We start from the raw sequence: 27,064 nt of genomic DNA, 5'->3' as shown, positions 1-27,064 counted from the left end.
TATAATCATTATAAAATTCCATTTAGAGTTAAACTGTTGTTCAGTCCTTATATATGTGTCACTTCACCACATCTTCATCTGTCTTCTGTCCACAGGTAGAGCGTCAGCGTGCACTGCAGCAAAGAATGGCACAAGAGCAACAAGGCCTTCTGGGAGCATCGATGGCTGCTGGAGGTGGAGTTGTACCTCATCCTGGAGCAAATGCTGGCTTGGCTGGGGCCCCACCACGGGGCGTTGACGGCCTCTCTCAGCTGCCTTTCTTTAGCTCTGAGCTGCCACAGGACTTTCTTCAGTCCTCACCATCGTCCAGACCTCCTCCACCTCAGCATCAGGGCCAGGTGGTCCTTCACCAGGGCTTCACTAGACCTCCACACCCTGGAGCTCACACAGTGCACAGACCTCCCACTGGCATTGCTCAGCCTCACCTTTTAGCTAGGCCAATTCTCCAGGGACCCACTGGGGCTTTAGCTCAGGGACAGCTGCGGCCAGCTGGTCCAGGTGCTGTAGGACTAAACATGGCCCATCTTGGAGGCCAGGGTCAACAGTTTGGAAACAATAGCTCCTCCCCTTCCTCTCTTCAAACCTCTGTCCTCTGTCTCTATCCTGATGCCGTACCTGACAACAAACCAAAGGAAAAGAGGAAAAGAGATGACGACAATGTCATGGTGGGAGGAGCCAGAACGCCCCTGTCTTCTCATTCTGATGACATGACAGCCCCACCCACTCCAGCACTCTCCGACGCCTCCTGCTCAACACCCACTCGTGGTGGTGGGGATCTATCTGACACCACATTTACTGGTCTGGCTTCTTCTTTTGAATTGGAGCGGCAGGTGTCTGTTGGGGCAGCAGCCAAGCACAGACAAGCCGTCATGGGACTAGAGTCTCAGCGAGGCCCCCTGGAGGTCAAGGTCTGCAGCTGTGTTCCTATTGATTTGTCTTTGATGATGTCATGTGTACAGATTACAGATGGTTCTGTTTCCCCATCTTCTCTGCAGGAGGAGCGTGAGGATGTCAGAGCATGTGTTGTAAAAATGGAGGTGGGAGAAGGGCAGGAATTCTCCTTCCCTCTTCGTGGGGGAGGGAAAGAAGGAGACTCAGGAAAAGAGCTGCTTAAGCACCTGCTGAAGGACAAGTCATCCCCTGCAAGCACACCATCGCCCACTGGACAGGCCCCACCCCCTGCTCTTCGCCAACTGTCCAGTGACAGCATGAGGTCTGAGGAGGAAGAGAGGCCTGCTTCCCAGGGCTACGTAAGATACTTCCTTAAACTGAATTACTTGAAAGGGTGTTAATGCATTTGGTGAAATTGTGATGTTTTTGCTCCTAAAGGTGATGCTGGGCAGTCCAGATATGGATGCTTTGGGCAGGAAGAAGGTGCAACAGCGTTGTAAAAGGCAGGCTCGTCCTGAGAAGGACAAGGTTCAGCCCAAGTACAAGAGGAGGAAGAAGGAGGAGGAGGAAAAGACATTGCACTGCTCCACTTCATCCCCCTCTGAACCACTGATAACTCATCTCAGACAGGTACACGCTGAGGTGATTTCTCCTAGGACCTGACATCTTCTTGGCTTCTTAGAATTTAACAGATGTCAAAATAAATTAAAGAAATACCAAAACTAGAATCTCCAATAAAATAATAAATTACTGATTTTCTCCTCCTCAGCTCTCGGTTCTGCCTCTTATGGAGCCAGTACTGGGAGTCGATCTTGGGCTTTTCCCACCGTATGGCAGCTCTTCTTTGGGCAAAGACTCCAGGCTGACAGGCTCCTTTGGCAATGCCTGTCTAGATGGAGTCACCGACTACTACTCTCAACTTATTTACAAGGTATTAATGTGCTGCAGTAATAATGTACACCATATTAAAGGAAACATAGCCAGTGGATTTTAGAAGGACAATTCTGTTAGTTCAGCAACACTATACTAATGTAATAAGGACAGATTGTAGGAACAATTAGGGTGTGGCTGACTTTTCAATGACCTCATCTCTCTGTCATTTTCCTCTAGCAGAACAACCTAAGTAACCCCCCCACTCCTCCTGCATCCCTACCACCCACGCCTCCACCTGTCGCCAGGCAGAAGTTGTTGAATGGCTTTGCCACCACTGAGGAGCTAACGAGGAAGGATATCAGTGAGCACGAGGGTAAGACAGTCACTCACATATTTCCTGCTTCAGTGACTTTTAATTAGCCACCATTTTGACTCTGCTGCTGTTTGACACGTGCCTTTCTATCTTAGTAAAAACCACATCAGGTCTGAAGCCAAAGGAGGAGCTTCTGGCTTTAAACCATGCCCCCAAGACTGTGGACGTTCCTGCCTCCCTGCCAACTCCACCCCACAACATCCAGGAGGAGATCAGGTAAGTCCCTCTCTCTAACAACACGTTCTCAGGTTTTGTGCTGATGATGTCACTACATTCAGGCCAGCAGAGGGTGCTCTTGATCAACTTTGTACCTACTGTCATTGTTCATCACAGGGTTCAGGACTCTTCGGAGCGAGACACTCCAGACAGCTACGTCCCATCTTCATCTCCAGAGAGCGTTGCAGATTTTGAAATCAGCAGGTATCCTGACCTCTCCTTCATAAAACTGGAACAGCCATCACCAAGTCCATCACCTCCTTTACCCATCATACCATGTTCCAAGGGCAAAGGTGAGTTCTCAGTGAAGAAACAAGGTTTATGTCAACACCAGAGGAATACATTTTTAAAAAGGTCTACGGCCTACATCTAATGCACTTTTGCATTTGTATCCAGCATCTGCTTTGAAACAGGAAGTGAAGGTGGAGCCAAACCTCCAGAATCGTCAGTCCTGCTCTAACACAGACCTGGTCACAATAGCAATAACCCTAAACCCTGCTGCAGCACAGGTAAACATCTGTTTCTCTGACATAATTACATTTTTTTTTAAATGGCTCCTCCCTCCTAATGACATCACTCTGTGTCCAGAATGTTGCAGGAGTGATGGCAGTGATGACGCAGCTGCTGCGTGTCCCCACCCCCCTTAATTACCAGCTGAGTCGAACTGTGGGCATAGAACGGGGTCTTGTGGCAGGGATGCAAGTACCACTGCCACAAGTAAGCTCCGCCCACTCATTCATTCACATTAATTTTAAAATGATGATGGTGATGATAATGGGTTTTATTATTGCAGGGTCAACCAGGCCTCAAACTGCAGAGAGCACCCCCTTCTGGACACACTGGTCTGTTCCTCACCTTTTCTTTTCTTTTTTTGTTTGTTTATCCTTACTCCTCAGTGATGATTAATATTTATTTTTTTGTTTGTTTGTTATCCTTACTCCTCAGTGATGATTAATATATTTCTGTCCTGCAGGTGTCAGGATGGACCTCGGTCTGCAAGGCGGCTCCGCTGCAGTCAGACCTCAGTGCTGCAGCTTCTGCAAGGTGCTACTGGGAAACAGCGTCCGCATCGTGAAAGAGATAAAACCAGTAAGAGATTGTGAATCTGGTAATAATGCAGGGAGAGAAAAAGACACAGGAGGTGACTGTTGTTTCTGTTGCAGGAGGGTCAGTCAGGACCAGGACCCAGCCTAGTCTTCTGCAGTCCTAATTGCTGTACCCTGTACACAAACAGCCTGCAGAAACCTGGAAACAAGGTAAAATGATCATTCACATATCACTTGTGTCATTGTCTGTAACCTTATATTCCAAATACGCTAACGACGTCCTGTCACGGGAGCCATAAATTTAAAAACTACAATTGTAAATAGGTCTTTTTGATTACATCACCACTTTCTGTCTGTGTTCATCTTCCCTCAGCCTGTGTTGGCATCCAACTCTGAGCACTCACCTTTGGCCAAAGTGCATCAGTACAACAACAACATGTCCTCCATCGCCGTGCACGCCCTCCCTCGTACTCCTCAATCTCCTCCTCATAGCTCCTCCCCAACTATGTCCTTCCCACCGGCCTCTGCCATCACAATGGCATCAAAGTCTCGTATGGACAGCCTCAAGGTGGGTGGAGCCCGGCAAATCTGAATATTGATGACCAAGGTGAAGAGGACACATTTTTGACTTTTTCTTTTTTTGTAGGTAAAAGTGAAGCTGAAGCCCCACCCCAGAGCAGTTCCTGGTGGAGAGGAGTTTACTCGCCATGGGAAGAAGTTAAAGACTTCCCGTTGGAGACGTTGGAACATCAGCATCATGCTGAGCAGGTAACGTAGAGTTAGCCATGTAACATTACACTGAGCCTGCTGTTATTATTAGTCACTTTAGAAACATAGTTTCATCAACACACTACACCTCAACATTGACCATGTTGTTTCATTTAATCTCAGGGGTCCTGGCCTTCCTAATGAGGTGGTTGCCATGCCAACCGAAGAGGAAGTGGACATTCTGCTGAAGAAGATGGGGACATGTCTTCGTCCTGACCCATTACCCAAAGACCAACGAAAATGCTGCTTTTGTCGCCAGCACGGGGACGGACAGACTGATGGACCTGCTCGACTGCTTAATCTGGACTTAGACCTTTGGGTGAGTCCCTCAACTGTGTATTTGCCTGTGTGTTTTTTTGTTTTTTTTGTAACTGGGACTAACTGGTCTGTTTTTTGTCTGTGTGTCAGGTCCACCTGAACTGCGCTCTTTGGTCCAGTGAGGTTTATGAGACACAGGCGGGTGCTCTCATCAACGTGGAGCTGGCACTGCGTCGAGGACTTACTATGCGCTGCGCCTTCTGCCAGCACATTGGTGCCACAAGTGGCTGCAACCGTCTGCGCTGCACTAACACCTACCACTTCACCTGTGCTCTGCAGGCTCAGTGCACCTTCTTCAAGGTAACACGAGTACAGAGACACAGACACGGAAGTATTTTTTATATTTTCACTGATGTCACTCACTGTCTCATGTTTTGTCCTTCAGGATAAGACCATGCTTTGTCCAATCCACAAGCCTAGGACTATGTCTCTCAGTGGGGACAGATCATCTAGTCCCTCGCCCTCGTCCACTCCAGGGTCCACCCCCAACACGCCAATGGCACTGCCGTCTGACCCCTATGATTCAGAGCTGCGTTGCTTTGCAGTGTTTCGGCGCGTGTACGTGCAGCGTGATGAGGCGCGCCAAATTGCGGCTTTGGTCCAGCGAGGTGAGCGGCAGCACACCTTCAGGGTGGGCGGTCTGTTGTTCCGTGCTGTTGGCAGGCTCCTCCCCAGCCAGATCCAAACTTTCCACAATCAGACGTCCATCTTCCCAGTTGGCTACCACGCCAACCGCTTTTACTGGAGCATGCGCTACTCCAATAGGTACGTCTTTTTATCATATCAAAATATGTTGTTTTAACTTTCGTGATTCAATAGTTGTTTAATTAAAGTGTTGTTTTTTTTTTCTTTTGCAGACGCTGCAAGTACATGTGCTACGTCGAGGAAAAAGACGGTCTGCCACTGTTCAAAGTCAAAGTGGTAGAGAAAGGTCACGATGATGTCATTCTGTCCGGATCTTCACCTAAAGGTACAACTGTCTGTTTTTCTTCTGAACATTAAAGGTTCACAAGGTTCAAAGACTTAGTTCTTGTCTGTCTCTGTGTATGTGCAGCGGTCTGGGATCAGATTCTGGAGCCCATCGCTGACCTCAGGTCCAGCTCTGAGACCCTGAAGCTGTTCCCTGTTTACCTGAAGGGTGAAGACCTGTTCGGTCTGACGACATCAGCGGTGACCAGAATCATTGAATCGGTATATGTCCAAACACACACACACACACACTTGCACTTCCCTGTCCTGACAACTGCCTGACTCCCTGTGTGTGTGTTTGTAGTTACCAGGTGTGGAGGCATGTGAACGCTACACCTTCCGTTATGGCCGGAACCCTCTCATGGAGTGGCCTCTGGCCTTCAACCCTTCAGGCTCTGCACGCTCTGAACCTAAAGCCTGTCAGACCAAGAGGTACAGGGATCAAAATACAGGGTTTATCCAAACGGTTCAGCTGGAAGTAGAACTTCACATCATGAGTTCATCTTTTGTCTCTCTTTGTTTGTCCCAGACCGAACCTGCTGACCAGTGTCGCCCCCCGGTGTCAGGGCACTGTCGGCTCCATCGTCGGCCTGGTTCCCGGCGTCATCTCTCTCTCTCCGGGCGAGGCGGTGGCCGGTGCTCATCAAGGTCGACACTCCAAGTCGGCCCAGTATCGCCGCATGAAGGCGGAGTGGAAGACCAATGTGTACCTGGCTCGATCTGGTATCCAGGTGAGATAGATGACCACACGCTGGTCACATGATCACATGAAGACTGTCGGCTCTCTGAGTCTGTGGCTGTCTGTGTGTTTGCAGGGCCTTGGTCTTTATGCTGCCAGAGACATTGAGAAATGCACCATGGTCATCGAGTACATCGGCACCATCATCAGGAGCGAAGTAGCTAATCGAAAAGAGAGGCTGTACGAGTCACAGGTAAAACACACACACACATGAAACAGCACGTGAAACTGAACATTATTTAGAGTAATAATATCAGAAATGTATCATAATAAAGTTTTATTGTCCAATGAAATCACCATTATTTAGAGTAATAAAATCAGAAATGTATCATAAAGTTTTATTGTCCAATGAAATCACTCTTTTGTGTGCGCACACGTAGAACCGTGGCGTGTACATGTTCAGGATCGACAACGACTTTGTGATCGACGCCACCATCACCGGAGGACCTGCCAGGTCAGTCTGCTTACAGGTGATGACAGAAGTCAGAGAAGTGACATTCAAACTGATGTGTGTGTGTGTGTCTGTGTATATTCAACAGGTACATCAACCACTCATGTTCTCCAAACTGCATCACAGAGGTGGTGACGGTGGAGAAGGAAAACAAGATCATCATCAGCTCCTGCAGACGCATCCAGAGAGGAGAGGAGGTGAGCAGCACTCAGATTAACAAACTGTTTGTTAATTAAAAAATTAAAAAAAGATCTATGGCAGTAGCATAAAAGAGACGTCAACTGTAAACCTCACTGGACCAAAGAAGCAGCATGAGACACAGCATGCTGTGTTTCAGCACTAGGGGGCGATCCCAAACCTTAGTCACTGTTTATCTCTAAGTGATCTTTTCTGTCCCCTTTCTCCCTCCCTGCCTCCCTCCCTCTCTCTCTTCCTCTCAGTTGTGTTATGACTATAAGTTTGACCTCGAGGATGACCAACACAAGATCCCGTGTCACTGTGGAGCCGTCAACTGCCGCAAATGGATGAACTGAACACACGCACGCACACAAACACACACTGGCAGCTCTTTCTCACCTCGGTGCTCAAACTGGACATCAATGGCCTGCTACCCTGTGGGTGGAGCTTGACTTCATATCAGAAGTGATTACTTACATAATAACCATAAGACTAATAAGTGGAGGGGCGGGGCTGTACAGGAGGGGGCGGGGCTAAAGACGAGGCTGGTCCTCTGAGTGTATACTATGTCAAAGGGACGTTTATTCATAATGTTGCACTAAAGAAAAAAAATCAATGGAAAATCAACAGAAACAGTTTCCATATAATGTACTTGATTCCACAAGACCTTCCCCCTGCCCCTCCCCCGTCTTTGTTAATTTTCTGTAAAATAAGATTTTGTTTGTTTTTTGTATTTATTACTGAATGAAGCTATTTTCTAATCTGCGGTGGTTGGAGTTGTGGAGTGACAGCTGTAAATATGTGTACAGAGATGAGATGTCACCTGCTCTCCAGCAGGGGGCAGCATGTGATCAGATAAAGACTGTGAAGCTATGTGTTTCGTCGCCATTACAACACCGCCGCTTTGATTGTTTTTGTTAATTTTGGTTTTTTTTTATTATTATTTTTGGATGTAAATGTGCGACAATAAGACATTTGTTTTTTTTGGGTTTTTTGGAAAAATGTGGAAACTGATTTAGAATCATTTACAGAAAATAAAATATTTTACATCATGAACAAAGAAATTAGTTGGTGTTGTATTACGTGCACGGGTGCTGAATTTATTTTAGAATCTGTTTGTCACTGTGGTATTTAATCAGATTTACAGTGAAAACACAGACGGCTGATCTCAGGTCCGGTGACGCCTGTGTCTTTTTTCAGGCGTGAAGTGCAATGATGCTGCAGCTGTTTGTCCTTAAACTAAGGATGAAATCTGAACAGGAAGCTGTGTTTGTTTAGTGTCAAAGTGTAGACCTGTCTGCTGTTTGGTGTTTTATGCAGATGACACTCTCTTCTTTTCTAATATCATAGATATTAGTCACCTCAACGCTGTGGCTCCTCCTCCTCAGGTAGAGATGTGTGGCCATTGGTCATTTGATCAGCTGAACACCTTCATGTAGAGAGGAGGAGGAGGAGTCAGGAAATAAAAAGACAGCGTGACACAGGTACACGGAAAAAGAGAAATGAAACGAATTAGGATGAGCAAGGTCGATTGATGGTGGATTTCTAAATCTGGAGGCCGAAGATTAAAAGGTAAAGTAAATACATTTGTTAATTTAAATAATTGATTTCAGCTTCAACTTATACTTTTTTTTTAATGTCATGTTTGACAACTTTTTTAAAAATTTTTACTGATACTGTTGCTTAAATGAAATAGCTGCAGTACAGCAGTCTGCCAATAGGTGTTGCATGGAGAGCAGTCCTTGCCTGTGCGTTTTAAAATGAACAAAGCAACAAAAATGGTTATTTTAAACTTTTAGTCAGTGTATTATGAGAATATAAGTTTTTTTTCTGCAACTGATCTGTTGAATCATTCGACATCAACTACACTAACTGTAGCTGTGCTAACACCAACGGCCAAACGCACACCTGGAGTTCAGCGCCGTAAAAGTGACTTGAAAATTGGTGGAGGAAAGACTTCTCACGGTGTTTGGTTTCACTTGTTGTCTCAACAGATGCTTTACATGATAAGCTGTTTCCCATGATGCAACAGAAAACATGGTGCTAGCATTATTTCCACTGCAGTCATCAGTATCTGCTGCTGGGTGATGAGTCTGTCTGTATGGGAGAAGTGACGTTTGTTGATGATGTAACTGTCGTGGGTGTTTGTGTATAGGAACCCAAGGTGTTTACAATGTCCTTTCTGGATGGGCAGCCAGACGGAGCTGGAGATGATGAAGTCAGAAAGGAAACTCTAATGACATCATCAGGTGAATATGATGATGTCTCCAACAAACGCGTTCGGAGTTTTTCCTTCCGGGCTTCGTCCGGTCGACCCTCGAGCCCCCGTTTAACTCGGTCCAGGGTCTCCAAGATGATCCAGCCTCTGCCTGGACCGACCCAACACCCTGGACCCACACATCCACCTGGAAGCACCCACACTGACTCTGCGCCCAAATCTGCACGCAGGTAAGCACTGCCACCCGGTGGTGAGGTGACAATAGCAGATGAGAATTGTCTACTCTGTGTGTTCATTTGTGTGTCTCAGGTTGAGCTTCAGTGGGATCTTCAAATCTACCTCCAAGGAGTCGAACCATCAACCGACGTCTTCTGGGTTCAAGCTGTTCACACGCAACAGGAGAGACAAGGACAGAGGTTTGTGTTCCTTCACTGATTCAAGGAAGAACTTTGTTTAGCCGTGTCTGCGTCCTGATTTGTTGCCTTTAGACACAGTTATTTCACTAAAGGACACGTGACCTTCATTTATATCACAGACAGGGGGCGTGGTTAACACAGAGAGTTACAGAGACAGAGAGACAGAGAGATTCAGATAAAACTCAGGACTTACAGCCAAATCTTCTGACACCAACTTTAACCTGGTTATTAACTGTCGGTCCAAGGATTATGTCATTTTATTTATTTTTTTTGCTGGAGAGAAAACACCATCTGAGCTTCAGATTTTATCATCACTTCTTCATAATCCTTCACCAGGAACAAAAGATTCACATGGAGTCCAAACCCACTCATCACCATCAACTGGCAGATTGGCCAACTGCTGATTAGGTCTATGCATATATTCCTTAAAAATTTGTCTAAAATTTGTCTCAAGATTTAAAAACAATTGATAACTTTTGCATGAAAGGAAGAGGAGTAGTGAACCACACGGAGCAGAGCAGGAGATATTCATGCCGAGGACGAAGTCTGCCCCCAGTGGACACATGGAGGAAGAAAAAAAGCCAAGCAAAAATGAGTGCAATGAAGAACACAGGAGGTCAGAGTCCAACGTGCAGAAGGAGGTGGACAGGAAGAACTGGTGGAGGCTGAGAAGAAGGATGGACGGGGAAAAAGGCAGAAGAAACTCAACAACGACGGTAGTAGCAAAGGACAGAGACGGAGGACAGGTGGACAGAGAGACACTGAGACGGCGGTCAGAGCCCTGCAGTATCCTTCACTTGCAGCTCCTTCCTCTGTCCAGTGGGAGGAGGAGGGCGCTGTCGCAACAGACAAACACGGAGCCACAGAGGTCCTTCAACAAGGACGGGTCAGAAAACAGGAGCCCCCTGGAGAAGAGTAAGAGGACTGCAGGGACGACTGTAGCCCTACAACAACCACCCAAACGTATGTAGCGTTACACTAGAACAGTTCAAACAACCTTATATTAGCATATGCCACGTTAACAAAGTCTCTTTGAGATTTGGTTTTGGGACATAACATTTAAAAAAAAATCCAGTTTCTTGTTGGGAAGCTGAGTTCTTTTGAACAGATGTTCTGGAACTTTTGAAAATGTTCAATGTCAGAGAGGGAGATAATGATGATCCTGCTGTGTCTACAGTCCTGGCCCTGACAACACAGCCAAACATAAAGACATTCCCTTTGTCTCTCTTTCTCTGTCACTATGTGTGTGTGAGAGTGTTCAGCATATCTCTCCTTCATACAAGGACACTTACAATCAGACAAGCTTACACACAACAAGCTGCTGAGACGAAGTGTTTATAGCAAGGAAGAATGCATGTGAACACACACACACACACTCCTATTTGTCTGTCTCATATCTTGACTTTGTCCCACACTAAGGTCAGTGTGACATCCTGCACCGATGATCTGTTGAACTATGTACCTGTAATGGTTTGGGGCTGCATTCTAATCATAAATTTTGTGGACATGGTGAAATCCAATGGCACCATGAATGCACTATTTGTTTTTCATTGTTCCTCTCCTTCACTCTCTGTACTGTCACAGCCAACAGCGTCTGCTCCCCTCCACCTCCTGCTCCTCCTGCTCCAACACCTCAACATAAACAGGTGAGCATCTTCCCTCTGGAGACCTACCTGACCGAGCCCAGACGACCTGAAGCCAGGAGGCTGCGCTCCTACTCCTCCCCGCCGGACACTGTACAGCGATTCTCAATTTCACGCTCCTACTCCTCTTCATCCTCCCGACCACCAAGGCCTCCTCTGGCCCAACTTCTTCCTGTGTCTCCGCCTCATCAAGTTAGGAGTACCGTAAGTGATAAATGTGTTTTTTTTAAGAAATAGAGACAATCTGTCCATCTTTTTAATGTCAATAATTGATAAAGTGATAAATGTGGGGTTTTTTTAAGAAATAGAGACGCAATCTATCCATCTTTTTAATGTCAATAATTGATATTTTCAAGTCGTACATCATAGCAGGTCTCACTAGCGGCTGCCTGGACCTTTATTATTGCTGTTGTCCTTCTCAAAAACCTGAGGTTCTAACTAAAAGAACAACGTGCGCATATTTTTTTATGTTCGACTCTGTTCGGCTCCACTCGGCTGTTTCCGCTCGCACTCTGTCCGTCAAGTTGGAATAGGAAACAATCTGATGCCGGGAATATATCTTTCAGAATAAGAGCAGAAAAGTGGATGAATTACTATTTTAAATAACCTGGATAAATTGATGATAAAAAGTTTAGTTTTTAGGTAAAATGATCGGGGTGTGAGTGGAAAATACCACACATATCTGTATTGTCTTGAACAGCAACAAAATACTTCAGTCCGTACTGAGAACTCACTGACCTTTGTAAGTTCTTTATTCTTCATGTTAAAACCTGTAGATATTTTCGAAAGGATCAATGTTTTGATTTAACGAAAAACATTGAGAAAATCTTGTAATCTAAGACATTCTTACATTTAAAATAATAATGATTCCTCAGGATAACCCGTTTGGACCACCGTCAACTCCAGCTTTAGCTTTATTATTTTGTTTTATTTTGAAATTCAACCAGACGCGAGGCCTATTAGCTACGTTAGCTTTTTAGCCTCTTCTGCCCCTAAACCTACAGATGTTCACCGGCGCATCTGCCCCTTCTGACGGAGACAGGCAAGACACGAAGCCGCGAGGATTTTAATTCAGAAACGTTCAAGGTACTAAGACACACTTTAAGAGAAAATAATCTGAATAGCTGTTAAACGAGGAAACCCCGTTAATGAACGGCGACTGTCAGGTAGGTGCTAGCTAACGTCACCTGCGTGTATCAGTGATGTAGCGGCCGAAGGTACGTTGCAAATCCGCGTTTTTTGGACGGAACCCTACTGCGCTACGTCACATTAACATCCACAGCGGTGACACTTCGAACATTTCATGACGTCATCTCAGGCCAAATTTCGGCCGCTGTCACATCACTTTTAGTCAAAAGACATGGAGACACTACTAACCTAAAGTTCGCCGACACCTGCACCAACAGCTGTGTCATCTACTGTACTTCTCATGTATGCATGACTAAACAGGCCGCAAATATAAACTAGCAGCAGAATATTTTCATTTAAAATACCAATTGAAATATTGGTAAATTATTTATTAATGTGACGAGATAAAAAGACAATAAAGGATACTCCTATGGGGGAAATTAAATCATACACATTATTCTTTTTATAGCCTTTTTCCTTGTTTTAGCCCAATTATCCTCCATTACAAAGGCATCTTTATTTTACCAGTTTTCCATCATAACAGAGTAGTTAAAACGGAAAATGTCGACCAGAGAACAGAGCAGGCGATGGTCGATAATTTAATGTAGATTTTATTCTTTTACTCTTAGTCAGGTTTGTTTTATGTACTCGTTTCAATTGTTTGAGATTAAAAACATAAAAGAACACGGCATAAAAGACATAAAAGTTCAAGTCATGGTTCGGAATGTTGTTGATTCAATGTAAACATAAAATTTGGAATTAAACAAGTCCGGAAATTGTAGTGATGCAGTTAGCCAGACAAAAACGACTAAAATCTGTTTTCTTTTTTTAAAATCTGGCTGTCTGTAACTGAGAACTTCCTGTCTGATTGTTATTGATGACAGGTGGAGGGAGCAGACGACATGACGGAGCAGCCGGACCCCGACGATGCTGGTGAGACTCGTTTTCTTAAACCTATGAAGATGCATGATCATCACATAAAATCATAGAAATTTCATATTCAATATTGTTAGAAAAATCACGTTTATAGTCATAAAATCATAGAAATGTCAAATATTATTAGAAAAATCACGTTTATAGAAATTGTCAAGATTTTAGGTGAATTAAAAATACAACCACTCCGAAGTATACCAGTGCTGTTTTAACCAAGAGTTGCCACAAGAGGGAGCTGTATCTGATCGTTTCAGAACCTAGTTATATCTAAATTCTTTTTGTTTTCATTTCATTTTGTGATATAATGACAAAATGTGTACACCTGGTTGACACGATGCATGTGTGTGCGTTTGTGTGTGTTTGTGTGTGTGTGCAGTGTCAGAGTCAGAGAGAGACATCTACATGCGTTTCATGAAGTGTCATAAGTGCTATGACATCATCCCAACCAGCTCCAAACTGGTGGTGTTTGACACCACGCTGCAGGTGACTGATATATATGTTCATCAAAATGGGTTGTTAATTCTCTGCTGCCTCCACCAGGACGTTAACTCTAGTTTTTGGATCTACTTCAGTGAAACAAACCGACAGGGGGCAGCAGGAAACCAACCAAGCTTCTGTGTTTCTCTGAATTAAAATCAAGTATTTCTTCAATGAGTTTTTCGGCGCAGGAGAGTACGTGTTGTTGTTTATATATTTTTTGCATCTGTTTGTGACTCAGGTGAAAAAAGCATTTTTTGCACTGGTGGCCAATGGAGTGAGAGCTGCTCCACTGTGGGAGAGCAAGAAACAGAGCTTCGTAGGTGAGAGAGTGAGAGAGAGAGGCTACAAGAATGAGAGAGAGTGTTTCACTTTGTCCTCTGGCTGGTGTAATATTTCAAAGACTTTCAAAGAACATCTATATTTAGCAGTTATTCATCCACAGTAACACACACACACACACACAGTAACCCACATAAAAGTCTTGTGTTTGTGTTTCTTTCTTCTCCCGTTCAGGAATGTTGACCATCACAGATTTCATTAACATCCTGACCAGATACTACAAATCCCCTATGGTAACATGTTGTGCACACACACACACACACACACATGCCTTTACATGAACACACACATATATTTTCATTGTAAGTGTGTTTCTCCTCCAGGTACAGATCTACGAGCTGGAGGAACACAAGATCGAGACGTGGCGAGGTGATGACATCATAGCTTTGCCGATGACATCATCAGGTTTTTGTTTGTGTTGTGTAGATATTAATGATATGTGTTGTTGTTTGCAGAACTTTACCTACAAGAAACATTTAAGCCTCTGGTCAACATTACACCTGATGCCAGGTATGTTGGCGTGTGTGTGTGTTTTAGTGTGTGTTTTAGTGTGTGTGTGTGTGTGTGTGTGTGATTGGAAACATAAGAGAGACGACAAGGGAAGAAAGAAGGAGGGATTAAGCAGTGAGCAGATGGGATGAGAGGTAAGGGAGGAGAGACGTACAGGGAGGGGAGAGAGAGTAGTCTGTGAGATGAGTGGAGAAAGTGACAGTCATGTGACTGACGTGGCTCCGCCCTCCGACAGCATCTTTGACGCCGTTTACTCACTGATCAAGAACAAGATCCATCGTCTGCCCGTCATCGACCCGGTGAGCGGCAACGCCCTCTACATCCTGACCCACAAGAGGATCCTCAAGTTCCTCCAGCTCTTTGTAAGTGACCACAGGTCACATGACCCCGGAGATAAAGGGGAGGAGCTTAAACTGTAATCCTTGTATATATGTTTGTGTGTGTGTTCCTCAGCTTTGTGAGAGAGGAGCTTAAACTGTAATCCTTATGTGTGTGTGTGTGTGTGTGTTCCTCAGCTTTGTGAGATGCCCATGCCGGCCTTCATGAAGCAGACGTTGGAGGTCCTGGGCGTGGGCACGTACGCCAACATCGCCTTCATCCACCCTGACACACCACTTATCACCGCACTGTCAGTCTTCACACACCGCAGAGTCTCCGCCCTGCCTGTCGTCGATCACAACGGTAAACACTGTGCGGTAAAAACCTCAGGTGACATGACATGAGACTGACAATGTAAAGACAATGGTGATGACGTCATCTGCTGCTTGTGTGTACACAGGTAAAGTGGTGGACATCTACTCCAAGTTTGACGTCATTGTAAGTAAACTTGAAGTAAACAAATGAATGTAGTTCTACACGCTCACCACCAGAGGGCGTCATTAACCTAAAAACGATATAGGCATGTTTAGTAACAGCTAATATATACTGTATATATATATATATATGGAGAATATACTGAGAAGTAAAACTCTTCAGTGTGTGTTTTTTTTTATGTGTATGAAAACAGAACTTGGCAGCAGAGAAAACCTACAATAACTTGGATCTGACGGTGACTCAGGCGCTCAGACACAGATGTCAGTACTTTGAAGGAGTCGTAAAGTGTAACAAGATTGAGACACTGGAGACCATTGTGGACCGCATCGTCAAAGCCGAGGTGAGACACCGAGGACAGTTCCAAAAATCATAAACTCATGTGGTCTGTTGGGATAAAAATGGGCGAATTTCTCCTTTAACATATTTACAGTTAATTGTTACAACTGTCTATCAAAATGGTAAAACTTCCTGTGTGTGTGTGTGTGTGTGTGTGTGTGTGTGTGTGTGTGTTTTCAGGTTCACAGACTGGTGGTGGTTGATGAAGGCTCTCGTATCATCGGCATCGTCTCACTGTCAGACATTCTTCAAACGCTGGTCTTAACTCCTGCAGGTAGACCAGTCCTTGGTCTTTTTCCTTTTCAAAGTTTCAGTGAAAATCATTTAATCATATCAATGTCTTCAGCTGAGAATCCGACCACAGTGATTGTTCACTCATGATCATGTGCAGGTCTCGGGAGGAAGGAGTCTCTGCCAAGTCAACCCATAGATCCACAGAACAGACTGGACCAGGACCAGGACCAAAACCAGGCTCAAGCCCTGAAACCAGGTGAAGACCAAGAGCAAGATCAGGTGCAGGACTTGGACCACGAGGTCTCTTCAGAGACGGACGTCAAACATGAACCAAATACGGAGCAGAACCAAGAACTGGGTCAGGAACAGACCCCAGTTCAGAATGACGACCTGGATCTGGAGCAGGGTCAAGACCAGGAGGAGGAAACTCATCATCAGGAATTGGACCAAGAAGTGGTCAAGATCCAGGATCAGACGTCCTGTGAAGACACCGAACCAGACTGTGGGAACACTGATGCTGCAGAGACCTGCCTTCAAGGAGCAGAGGAGGAGGAGGAGACAAAGGAAGAGGAGGAAGAAGTGAAGGAGGAGGAGATAAATGAAGAAGTAGAGGGAGATAAGGAAGAGGAGGGAGAGGCGAAGGAAGAGGAAGAAGCAGCGAAGGAAGAGGAGGCGATAAATGAAGAACTAGAGGGAGGTGAGGAGGAAAAGGAGACTAAGGAAGAGGAGGAAGGAGTGAAGGAGGAGGAGGGGTTGACGGAAGAAGTAGAGGGAGAGGCGGAGACAACAGAAGACGGGGAAGGAGCGACAACGGGGGAGGATACAAACAAAGGTGAGGAAGAAGTGTGTGAGGAGGAAAACACACAGCAGAAGGAGGAAGGAGAGGAGTCAGAAGAGCAGAAGGAAGAGGAGGAAACAGTGAATAAGGAGGAGGAGACAAACGAAGAGGAGGAAGAAGAACACACAGAGAATGATAGACAGGAAGTAGGGGATGAGGGAGGAGGAAGTGATGAAGGAAAGGTGGATGAGGAGGAGAGAGTCCCTGAGGAGGAGAGTGGAGGTCAGGATGGAGGAAATGAAGAAGTTGAGGAAGAAAATGAGGTACCCTGACGCCCCCTGCTGGCTTCTTTTGGTTTTTATTCCACTTGCTACAAAGAAGAGAAGGCTGACATTTGATTGGTCGAGAAGTGTCACCTCTGCTGGGACTCACTGCAGGGTCTTTAATGGTCGGTTCCTGTGGAGCAGGACGTGAACCATGGGTCATTAGAGCCAATCAGCTTTTGCGTAAATGTGATGAAACTAGTGACATCATCACCGCAGCAGCTCTCCTCACAACTTCACACAGGCACCGGTACTTCCTGTCGATTTTCACCACCATCTCCTGTGTCGACTGTGGACAGAGACTGAATGTGACATCACTGTCTTTCTATCATATTAATATATTAAACTGTGTCGTCATTTTGATGATGTCAACAAAAGGGGCCGGCACTTAGAGTGTCACGCTCCATGTAAGCACTGAGATTAAAATATGTGAAAATCAATCTGTACAGAAAGACTTTGTTGGTAAACTGCTGTATTTATAGATTATTAATAGAAAATGTCTTAACAAATACGATAGTTTTTCCTTTTATATGTTCTTTTTTCTTTTGTACAGAACAAAACCATGTATCTACGTTATTGAGTTGTGGCTAAGCTCCGCCCACTTTGTTAACACCGACCCTTGCAAGAGTCATCAAGTTAGCACTTAGCTTAAGTGTAGTGGCTGTTAGCGCTTGGCTTGATTTTCATTTGGGTGAAGCTAATAGCAACGATTTAGCTGTAAGTTTTTATCATAGTTGCTACGTGATATGATATACATATGGTCTCAGCTGTTAGCTATTGTTTTGACAGTTATAGCAGCTGTTAAATATTATATTCAGCATTACAGTTGTTGTTTCAGATACATATGGAGCTCTTTAACAGGACCTTAGCTGTGGACTGTTAGCTGTTTTGTTAGCTCTTAGCCATTCTGTTACCTCGTAGTTCTTATTTAAGTCGAGCCATTAGATACCTCTTAGATGATATGTTACATTTGGATGTGAACTTAGCGGATAGCTATTATTTTATTGTTAAGGTTTTACATTAACTGTTAGTCGTTATTATTAAATGTTTTATTCCATAATGGATTCACTCTGTTTTAAAAATCATATTCATATAAAAATGTCCATTTCAGGGCGGGGCTTAGCCTGTGCTCAGTGGTTTGTTGCAGATGCTACTTCCTTGCCCATCAACAAGAACTATGTTTTTTTTATTGTTTGTTTGTGATGCATTTGTGGAACAAATGCCAACAGACGTTTCTGTTCTGTGAAGTTGACAAATAAAATGGGATCAACTCAAAAGGTTTTGGATTTGAGTTGTGTTTTTAACAGACTTTACAAAAAGAATAACTTTTTTTAATTGGTTTTAAAGTCGTAATTGTAGGTGTGTGGTTTTTATAGTTTAATGAAGTTTAAATACTTTAAATACGTATTATCTATCTGTTAAGTATTGTAGTTCTGTATTAGGTGTTCAACCTACTGTTTGTTTTTCACTCCTAATGAATCAGCTGATGTGAATGAATGAACAGTCAACTGCTGTTGTTTACACACCAATCAGAGCTCTGGTCTGACTGGACTTGGAAACACCCCGGTACTAAACACATTGTGTCTGTAATCATTATTGTCTCTTTGATGGATTTCAAAGGATCTGCTTTGTCAACATTTTCCTGAGAGTTTTTTTTTTTTTTTCACATGCCATAATTTCATCCACCTGCTGCTGCGTTTACTGTCAGGGAATCTGAGCAGCTGCTGAGTACAGGTGTGTTACTGCAGCTGAGGATCCAACAGGATGTCCTGCTGCTGCTGCTGCTGCTGCTGCTGCTGTCACACACCCAAACACACCATGGGCCTGTCTTAGAAACAAGGTTCAACCAATTCCTCAGTCTAATCTTACTGTCGTTTTGGGGCCAATCCACAGAAATCATAATCAACTCAGCGAAATAAAAAAGTGCAGACTTTGGTTGTGATTTTGAAACATTTTCCCTCCGGTCTCTCCAGGAATCTCAGCCTCCATTCTTCTCTTATAACTTCTTTTATAACCTGATGGACAAAATAAACCTGCTGTGTGCCTCCTGACACCTCCACACGTACACCTCCATGTTTAATTGTGGCGGAGGTGGTTTGTTCATTATACTAATATTGACAAACAACAACTCTGAGCCAATATTTGTAGTAGTATATATTTTTTATTATTTTAATGTTCTCAAAAACAAACAAAATATTTATTAGTGTTGCAAAGTCAAATCAATATTGCAACAATTTTGACCAAAATATTTTGAATACAAATACTTAAGTGTGTTTTTGTAGGAGATCAAAACATCTTTATGCTCATATGGTAATGTGGTGTTTTTGTGTAAAAGTAAAACAGTAAAACAAGTTGAAGTATCAATAGAAGTGTCCTAAAAAGGTGTTTATTCCCGAGCAGGTGGGGGCGTGGTTTATGTTGCTTAAGGAGGAGGAGTCGGCAGGTGGATGAGAAGGGGCGGGGCTCCTTCCTTCTAGCATTAGCAGCATTAGAAGCAGAGGAGGCGGCAGAAGATGGAGGACGTGTCAGTGCTGAGGGAACAGTACAGACAGACCAGAGACTGTCAGCGGAGCCACACACACGTGCTGCTCCACGGCACAGGTGAGTCATAATGACGCTGCACTAATATTAAAAAGGATTTCCGCCCTGTGTCTGTCGAGCTGTCAGGAATTCGACACGTGATGTTCGTGCGTGTTCTGTGTCAATGACGCAGAAAGTTTTAAATTTTGACAGATTTGGGTTTTTTTAATTATTTAGTTTTGTTTTTAGATTGTTCTAGGTTTTTTTTATTATTCTGACTCCTAGGGATACATTGTTGGCGTTACAGCTGCTCCTGATAAGTGCAAGAGAATTGTACTTTAGTATAAGAAATAGATATAGAGAAGTATTCTAAAACATTATAAAAAGTTTAATAAAGTCATTCAAAGTATATACAGTACAGCACCAAGTATGAATGTTTATAAATGTGCAGGTTTAACGTGTCCAGTGTCTGGAGGATTTTCCAACTTTTTAATTTTTTTATATAAATTAAACAAATAAAGCTCACTGTCCACATTAGAGACAGAGACATTTTTCAAAGACATCCTCAGTGATTATGACTGATTATCTGATGACGTGTTCTGACATGAGGCTCCTCGTGTGTGTGTGTGTTCAGTGTCGGAGCAGCTGTCGGACGCCGTCACCATCGTACCTGTCACTCAGAGCTTCACTTCTTCATCTCCACCAGAGCACATTACCTGCTCCCAGGGCCCTTTAACCTTTGACCCTTGGCACATCCACCTGGACCTGCACCGACGCTTTAGCTGCAGCAGCCTCATGGTGGCGCCACTCCAAGTGCACTCCCCAACATTAGGTTCCTACAGGTCAGTGATGTGTTGATGACCCATCAGGAAAAAAAAACTGAACATTTTTATTTTACAAACCGTTGTTACCGATAAAACCATAAAATATGATAACATTAAAAAAAAGCAGAAAGTTAGAGGAGAATACAGTATCTGGAGGAGAACACCTTCCCCCTGGTTTAGAGATCAATCTGCTGCTGTGTATTTTTAATTGAAAGTCAACATAGGTCTTTTAATTTTTTTAAAAATTGCCCGTTACATTTTTCAGATGCTCTTCTTCATCTTCGTCCTCTTCCTGTGACTCATCAGTTAACACACGTGGAGTGAACTCGACACCAGATTCACAAAAGATCCACACACAAACATCCGGCTGCAGCAGCGCAGTAGAAAGCAGCAGAACCAGTGGAGACCAGGTCAGTGGTTCTGATGATCCTGCACAGAATCCAGGTGAAGGATCCAGCAGTCCTGCTGCGGGCTCGGATGCCCGACCTCTGGGATCACACAGCTCTGCCCACTGCACCTCCCCGTCCTCCCATTTGCAAACTGACCTGAAGAAGAACCAGTCATCTGGTGGTAAATCCAGCACCAGCTGCAGAACTAGAGAGCAGAGTCCCAGCTCTGCCTGTCTCCATCACAACCAGAACCTGAACCAGAACCTGAACCACTTCCCGTTCCCCAGCAGGCGGATGCCGAGGATCTCTGAGGCAGCAAAGAGGCTGGGCCTGTACTCCTCATTCTGATAGATGCACGTCTGTCATTGTCCTGTGTCTGTGGTTCACAACTTTCAGAATCTGAACATTTGTAATTGACCAAAACAAAAGAATAAAACTTTCTTTCTTGCCCTGGATTTTAAGAAAAATGATTAAGGACAAAGAAGGGTATTATACATAATACACTTTTTTTTTACCATTCAGAGAAAGATTTAGCTTAGATAGAAGAACATTCATGTGTAAACATTCTTTTATCTGTATGTCTGGGTAAGGTTTCTTATTGGTATATTTTTATTTTATTACCTTATATTGCCTTAATTAATTGTATTACCAACTCTTCTTTTAGTCTTATTCGCTTTTATATTGTTGTTTTTCTTTTAATTTCTCGACGCTTACTTTTTATCGACTGCTGACATTTTTAACCCTCGTGATTCGCCGTCGATCATTTCAAAGATCGTCTATTGTTCAGCGTGTGACGTCTCACACAAGCGGTTGCAGCTTAGGTCAACAGGATCCTGACTCCTGTTCAGAGTGAGACCTCGTCTTCCCTCTGACGTCTACAGAAATTAGAAATTCACAACAACAACAGCGCCGTGAGCAGAGAGTGAAAGGTTTGAAGGTTTTAAATTTACGGCCCGGCTCGGAGTTGTCTCCACGCTAAGGTAACTAACTGTGAATACTCAAAGGGCAACAAACGGAGGGCTGCAGAGATTTTCTGATGACAAACTTTGTCTGTTGCTAATGGAAGTAGCTGCCGTTGTTAATGTCATCGATGAGTCAACGCCACAGTCTTTGACCGCGATTTGAAACTGAAACAATGATAGTCACACGACGAAGAACAAACTACTGCCATAAACATTTATGTATAAAAAACCTTGACGTGTTCAAAACCCGTACTTTTTCACCGTTAGTAACATACAGAAGCTAATTTGTACTCAGTCGCAGTGATATATGTGAAAGGACCACAAGGGGGAGCTGCAGTCATCGTTTTTTACGTTGACGTTTTTGTAAAGTTTTGACTTTTTCATTTCCTAACAAGCTTTTCTGTCTTTATTATATTTCTCCATGACCTCAGAGCATTGACTTTCCGATTAGTACTGTCATAAGTGTAGGTGAGCCGTCTGTGAGCGCCGCTTCAGGTAATGTTGGTCTTCAGTGATGAAAATCTTTGATCCTTTCAAGTGAGTATAAGAACCAGGCAGTAACAAAAGTAAAAACGAACAAGAAAAAACTGACACTTTTTTGTTATTCAAATACTTAAAACTACTATCAAAGTTGTTTTCTCTGAATGTCTGACCAGAATCATTTTGCTGTCTAAGCCTCCGTTGTTCTCCAGCTCCCCCCTCATTTAGGGAACTTTTTTTTCCAATGTAAGTAATTAGTGTTTGTCACATTATCACTGAAACTCAGTCCAAATTAAAGCCTTTCATGAGATAAAATTTGAGTATGTGACATAGAACATATGCTAAATAAAATGTAGTCTAACACTGTGTTTAGAACGATGAACCTTCACTACCTGCCCCTGCCCCTCACTACCTGCCCCTGTCGCTCCACTCCTCCCCACAGGTGATGGCGGAGCAGAACACGGAGGCAAAACTGAAAAACCTGCTGAAGCAGGAGAAGATCCAGCTGTGGAATCCACCCTACACCCAGGACCAGGGCTGCGGTGATGAGCAGAGAGAAACGCAGCACCTGCAGGTAGGGAGGAGTATTACACATGTTACACAGCAAAAATTACAAACCACGATTCTGCTCTTTGTCCTCATTCAGAGGTTAATTTTATTTTGTGTGTTTTTGTCCGATATCAGGAGCTGGCAGAACGTTACGCGCCTCTGCTCTGTCTGTCTGTGTCGGAAGTAGGTGGCGCTCTGGAGTCCATCAGAGTTCAGGCAGTGAAAAGAGGGAAAGGAAACAGGACATTCAGAGAGACGCAGGTGGCAACGCTTGAACTGCTGCTGCCCAGAGACTGCAGCAGGGTGGGTGAGAGGGCGTGGGCAGGACGAGGGTTGTGGGGTTGGGATCACAATTAACCAATCACGTGGGACATGGTGGTAACATGATGTTTTAGACTGATGCTCATACTACATTAAGAAGCTAATATTTATGTTGTTTATCGTGCTATTGTTAGGATCCAAAATCCAAGAAAAACTATCTGGAAACAAGGTTGGATGTAACAACTCAGGAAGTGTTGGACAGGTACACACACACACACACACATACACACACACCGAATTAATTAACTATGTACACATGCGCACACACTGAGTTTCTTCTTTTCTCTGTTGTAGAATTGGAAAAGACTTTGGTCTCAAATACATTAAACTAATCCTGAACGGGAAAACCCTTTGTCCAGGTGAGGTCACATGACCCGTAGGTTGATCACACAGTTACCCGGTGTCTGATGTTTTTTTGCTTCATGTTTTTACATGTGTGGTCAGTCCGGCGGCTGGACGAACAGGGTGTGAAGAACCACAGCAAAGTGATGGTGCTAAAGGTTAGCGACGCTGAGCTGAAACAACAGATGAGCGAGGAGGAGCAGAAGAAGAAGGAGCAGAACACGAGTCTGCAGAGGACGCAAAAAGGTTTTCAGATCCTGTCGCAGCGAGGTGTGTACACGGACACCATGGTCACGTCATTACACAGTGCTCTGCTGGAAAATGAGTTCCAGACAAATTATGACCAAATATAATGATCTTTTGTTCATAATAACTATGCAAAAAATGTAGTTTTTATTTAGATCTATGCTTATTATAGCAAATTTGTATTGATTATTCATGCGTTACATTCCTAGTGCTCTCTGAACATCGTTTACTCAAACATGGATCCCTGTTGCCAACTCCCTCAATAATTGTACTTGTCTTGTTTCAGATGGCAGCGAAGATCTTGACAACACACCATTCCTGGAGATCGCAGACCAGAGAGGGAACCCACTGAAGATCCCAGCCAATGAGAGGAAGGTGAAGAGAGTTTATAATTCACTAAATTAATTACCACTAAAGAATAAACATCATTGGATTTGTGTTTTGAAATGATTGTCCGTATGTGTGTGTGTGTGTTTGTGCCCAGGCGCTGATCCTGGCCATGGGTTTGCATGAGAAAGGTCGCTCTCTGATGAAGAAGAAACAGTACGACGACGCCCTGTGTCACCTGCTGCAGGCAGACCAGCAGTTCAGGTACAAACACAACACTGATGACATCATCACTGATGACATCATTAAACTCACTGCTACTTGTCTTGACCGCTGACATCATGACTGTCGTTTTTTCCCCCCTAATGTCTGTGTGTTTGCATTGGTCTGGGCAGCATGTGTGACTCTGCGTTACTGCGCTCCGTGGACAACTTCGCGGTCCTGCAGCTGGACATTGTGTGGTGTTACCGTGCTCTGGAGGCACTGTCGTGTTTAGATGACGGCAGGAGTCGCCTGCAGAGGGCAGAAGAGTGTTTCCTACAGTGCTATGGAGAGCAGAGAGAGAGGCTGCTTATGATCCAGGTCAGTCCAGAGTGGAGACTCCAAACTATGACATAGAAATCAGACACTAAACCGTGTATGTGTGTGTGTGTGTTTAGGGTAACACAGGCAGAGAAGAGGTCTTGTTCCTGCGTCTTCACCTCCTCCAGAGTCTCCTCGCTTACATTGAAGGGAACGACGCTCAGGCTCGACAGCAGATGAGCAAAGTCAGTTTTTAGTATCGTTACCACTTCTAATTCTGTTGGGCTGTAGTGTCAACATCTCTTCAAATCTTTTTCTTTTTTATTTATTTTTTCCAGGTGGATTCTCTGTACGCTCGTCTGAGTCTGGACTCAGAGAAAATGGCTCAGCTCATGGCCCTGGGGTTTTCTGAGAGAGAAGCTCGACTGGGTCTCAGAGCCTGTGGAGGGGACCTGCAGGAGGCCGCCATCCACATCAGCAGCCGCAGAGCAGAGAGGAGGTCTTGTTCCTGCGTCTTCACCTCCTCCAGAGTCTCCTCGCTTACATTGAAGGGAACGACGCTCAGGCTCGACAGCAGATGAGCAAAGTCAGTTTTTAGTATCGTTACCACTTCTAATTCTGTTGGGCTGTAGTGTCAACATCTCTTCAAATCTTTTTCTTTTTTCTTTTTTTTTTCCAGGTGGATTCTCTGTACGCTCGTCTGAGTCTGGACTCAGAGAAAATGGCTCAGCTCATGGCCCTGGGGTTTTCTGAGAGAGAAGCTCGACTGGGTCTCAGAGCCTGTGGAGGGGACCTGCAGGAGGCCGCCATCCACATCAGCAGCCGCAGACAGGTGAGATGAACATCTTCACAAAGATGACCAAAGTTAGAGTGACCAAAGTCTCCCAGAACCAGTAAACAGTGCCAGGAACTGACAGCCAGAATGTTTTTCAGGAGCGGGAGGAGTTAAAGCAGCGTGAACAGCAAAAGAGAATGACAAGGATGGCGAACATCGCTGCTCTCATGGAGTTAGGCTTCTCTCGCAGAGACGCTGCCAGAGCTCTGCACCATGCCAACGGAGACGTGAACAAGGCCTGTGAAGTGAGTGTGATGTCATCACAAGTGCTGATAATTATAGAGCAATCACAGCCATTGACCTGTTGACTTGAAAAAAATAATTAGACTTCCTTCCAGCCTTTTATGGAAGCTGCAGGGAAATCAGACTTCAGCAGTTGTAGTAGTTGATTTAATTTAGTTGTTATTTTTTTGTTTTTTGTTCTGCTCATCAGATCCTCCAGGATGCTGCTCTAGCGACTAATAACAACACTGATGCTGCAGCAGTGAGTCCAGAGAAAGTGGAACAGGTACAGCAGCAAACCTGGTTTTATTGTTAAAATATTTTTTCTGGAGGTCAAAGGTAAAAACATCCTTTTTTTCATACCACAGCTTTTGTCTGCATGTCTCTCTAGTTGTTGTATCTAGGTTTTGACAGAGACGCATCTGAAGCTGCTCTCAGTCGGACAGGAGGAGATGTCCAATCAGCTACTCAACTGCTGCTGGACAACAACGGTGTCCTTTCCCCGACCTCCATCTCTCCCTCCACCTCCCCTTCGTCAGAGGAGCCCAGCACGTCATCCACCTCCACAGGTGACACACACGGTCAGTTCAACATAAATTTTATTTTCTCTGTTGGTGCACTTTAATAACCTCTGTTTATATGTTTGTGTATCCAGAAGACGATGAGCTGGTCAGTGAAGTTTTGGAGGACATTTCACGTCATGAAGAGGATTATTTAGACTTGACGCTGGAAGAGGAGAGTGAAATGATGAACACCATGATGGCTTACCTGAGCCGAGGCTCCACCCACACTCCATGACACAGACACATGCTCACAGGGTCAAACACGAACGTAAGCAGTTTAAACGGTTCTGTGACATTACCTGCTACTTATCAATCAAATTTCCTTTTTTCTCTGCGTCTTCACTGAACTTTATTCCAATTTTCTGCAAAGTCACCCAAGCTTTATCTTTTTTGTGCTCTTTTAATTATGTTTACATGTTCAATGTTTAAATGATGAGTTAAAGCACATGATTTGTTTTAAAAAGCAACAAGAAGGTTACCTTATTTAATTTTTTTTAATCTACTAGATGTTTTAAACATCCCCATTTGTTTCTGATTTTGAGTGATTATTTAAAAAAGAAAGCAATAGTCTGTTTTTCATTTGTGTTTTTCTGACTTTAAGTCTTCTTTGTTTCTAAGAAAATTCATGGTAAATAAAGATTTTTCTTCAATGTGTTTCATAATTTTTTTAACAACAATGAGGGAGCTTTGGTTAATGTTGCCTCTTGCCGCCAGTGGGCAGTGAAGATCCACAGCCTCAGGGATTTTACTACCGTTAGAATTGGAGGAACAGTTAAAATGCAAATGTTACGTTATCTAAATTCACCTAAGGAACATTTTAGATTATGAAGCTACTTAAGCCTTAACTGAACCATAACACAGCATACCTTAACAAATAAAACTACCCAAATAGCTACCTTTTAGCCCAGACACCGTTAAAAGGAAGCAGAAGCTTTAAGTTGAGAAGTGGTATACCTAGCATATGTTAAAATTGTCTATAACATTCTATAA

At 44.0% G+C, this 27,064-nt stretch overlaps 4 protein-coding genes across 4 annotated transcripts in view; all 4 read left to right on the top strand.

Annotated features, from left to right (window-relative positions):
* The window catches only part of LOC103377343 (histone-lysine N-methyltransferase 2C), a 32,879-nt gene extending 25,066 nt beyond the window's left edge, over positions 1-7,813 (top strand). The window contains exons 55-79 of the mRNA XM_025054697.1: positions 96-908; positions 996-1,250; positions 1,330-1,521; positions 1,661-1,822; positions 2,002-2,137; positions 2,233-2,353; positions 2,471-2,646; positions 2,750-2,862; positions 2,942-3,070; positions 3,147-3,195; positions 3,327-3,442; positions 3,517-3,609; positions 3,773-3,967; positions 4,046-4,167; positions 4,291-4,486; positions 4,576-4,785; positions 4,871-5,250; positions 5,343-5,455; positions 5,540-5,676; positions 5,759-5,886; positions 5,984-6,185; positions 6,270-6,386; positions 6,574-6,647; positions 6,733-6,841; positions 7,085-7,813. Of these exons, the coding sequence (XP_024910465.1) occupies positions 96-908; positions 996-1,250; positions 1,330-1,521; positions 1,661-1,822; positions 2,002-2,137; positions 2,233-2,353; positions 2,471-2,646; positions 2,750-2,862; positions 2,942-3,070; positions 3,147-3,195; positions 3,327-3,442; positions 3,517-3,609; positions 3,773-3,967; positions 4,046-4,167; positions 4,291-4,486; positions 4,576-4,785; positions 4,871-5,250; positions 5,343-5,455; positions 5,540-5,676; positions 5,759-5,886; positions 5,984-6,185; positions 6,270-6,386; positions 6,574-6,647; positions 6,733-6,841; positions 7,085-7,177 (4,431 nt within the window). The 3' untranslated portion in view covers positions 7,178-7,813. The remainder of the gene's footprint in view (positions 1-95; positions 909-995; positions 1,251-1,329; positions 1,522-1,660; positions 1,823-2,001; positions 2,138-2,232; positions 2,354-2,470; positions 2,647-2,749; positions 2,863-2,941; positions 3,071-3,146; positions 3,196-3,326; positions 3,443-3,516; positions 3,610-3,772; positions 3,968-4,045; positions 4,168-4,290; positions 4,487-4,575; positions 4,786-4,870; positions 5,251-5,342; positions 5,456-5,539; positions 5,677-5,758; positions 5,887-5,983; positions 6,186-6,269; positions 6,387-6,573; positions 6,648-6,732; positions 6,842-7,084) is intronic.
* A 4,127-nt stretch (positions 7,814-11,940) lies between these two features.
* LOC103377345 (5'-AMP-activated protein kinase subunit gamma-2) lies at positions 11,941-18,243 on the top strand. Its single transcript, XM_025054592.1, has 13 exons — positions 11,941-12,184; positions 13,111-13,159; positions 13,536-13,642; positions 13,878-13,959; positions 14,153-14,211; positions 14,302-14,347; positions 14,434-14,488; positions 14,724-14,850; positions 15,004-15,169; positions 15,267-15,304; positions 15,495-15,641; positions 15,818-15,911; positions 16,029-18,243. The coding sequence occupies exons 2-13, from the start codon at positions 13,129-13,131 to the stop codon at positions 16,979-16,981; spliced, it is 1,905 nt and encodes a 634-aa protein (XP_024910360.1). The 5' UTR covers positions 11,941-12,184; positions 13,111-13,128; the 3' UTR covers positions 16,982-18,243.
* Positions 18,244-19,390: 1,147 nt separating this feature from the next.
* LOC107988366 (uncharacterized) lies at positions 19,391-21,156 on the top strand. The gene is made up of 3 exons (XM_017031468.2): positions 19,391-19,573; positions 20,127-20,334; positions 20,582-21,156. Exons 1-3 carry the CDS (start codon positions 19,486-19,488, stop codon positions 21,051-21,053), a joined length of 768 nt encoding a protein of 255 aa, XP_016886957.1. The 5' UTR covers positions 19,391-19,485; the 3' UTR covers positions 21,054-21,156.
* A 379-nt stretch (positions 21,157-21,535) lies between these two features.
* On the top strand, positions 21,536-26,724 carry nub1 (negative regulator of ubiquitin-like proteins 1). Its single transcript, XM_017031813.2, has 15 exons — positions 21,536-21,685; positions 22,590-22,721; positions 22,832-22,999; positions 23,152-23,219; positions 23,312-23,376; positions 23,462-23,629; positions 23,892-23,980; positions 24,090-24,196; positions 24,328-24,514; positions 24,592-24,699; positions 25,134-25,286; positions 25,388-25,534; positions 25,723-25,797; positions 25,903-26,080; positions 26,167-26,724. The coding sequence occupies exons 2-15, from the start codon at positions 22,593-22,595 to the stop codon at positions 26,307-26,309; spliced, it is 1,785 nt and encodes a 594-aa protein (XP_016887302.1). The 5' UTR covers positions 21,536-21,685; positions 22,590-22,592; the 3' UTR covers positions 26,310-26,724.
* Positions 26,725-27,064: the final 340 nt, after the last annotated feature.

This window comes from Cynoglossus semilaevis, chromosome 3 (genome assembly GCF_000523025.1).
Source record: "Cynoglossus semilaevis isolate Cse_v1.0 chromosome 3, Cse_v1.0, whole genome shotgun sequence".
Taxonomy (NCBI): domain Eukaryota; kingdom Metazoa; phylum Chordata; class Actinopteri; order Pleuronectiformes; family Cynoglossidae; genus Cynoglossus; species Cynoglossus semilaevis.
Note: the sequence above shows the minus strand (reverse complement) of the source record. Positions and strands in the feature narration are given on the sequence as shown.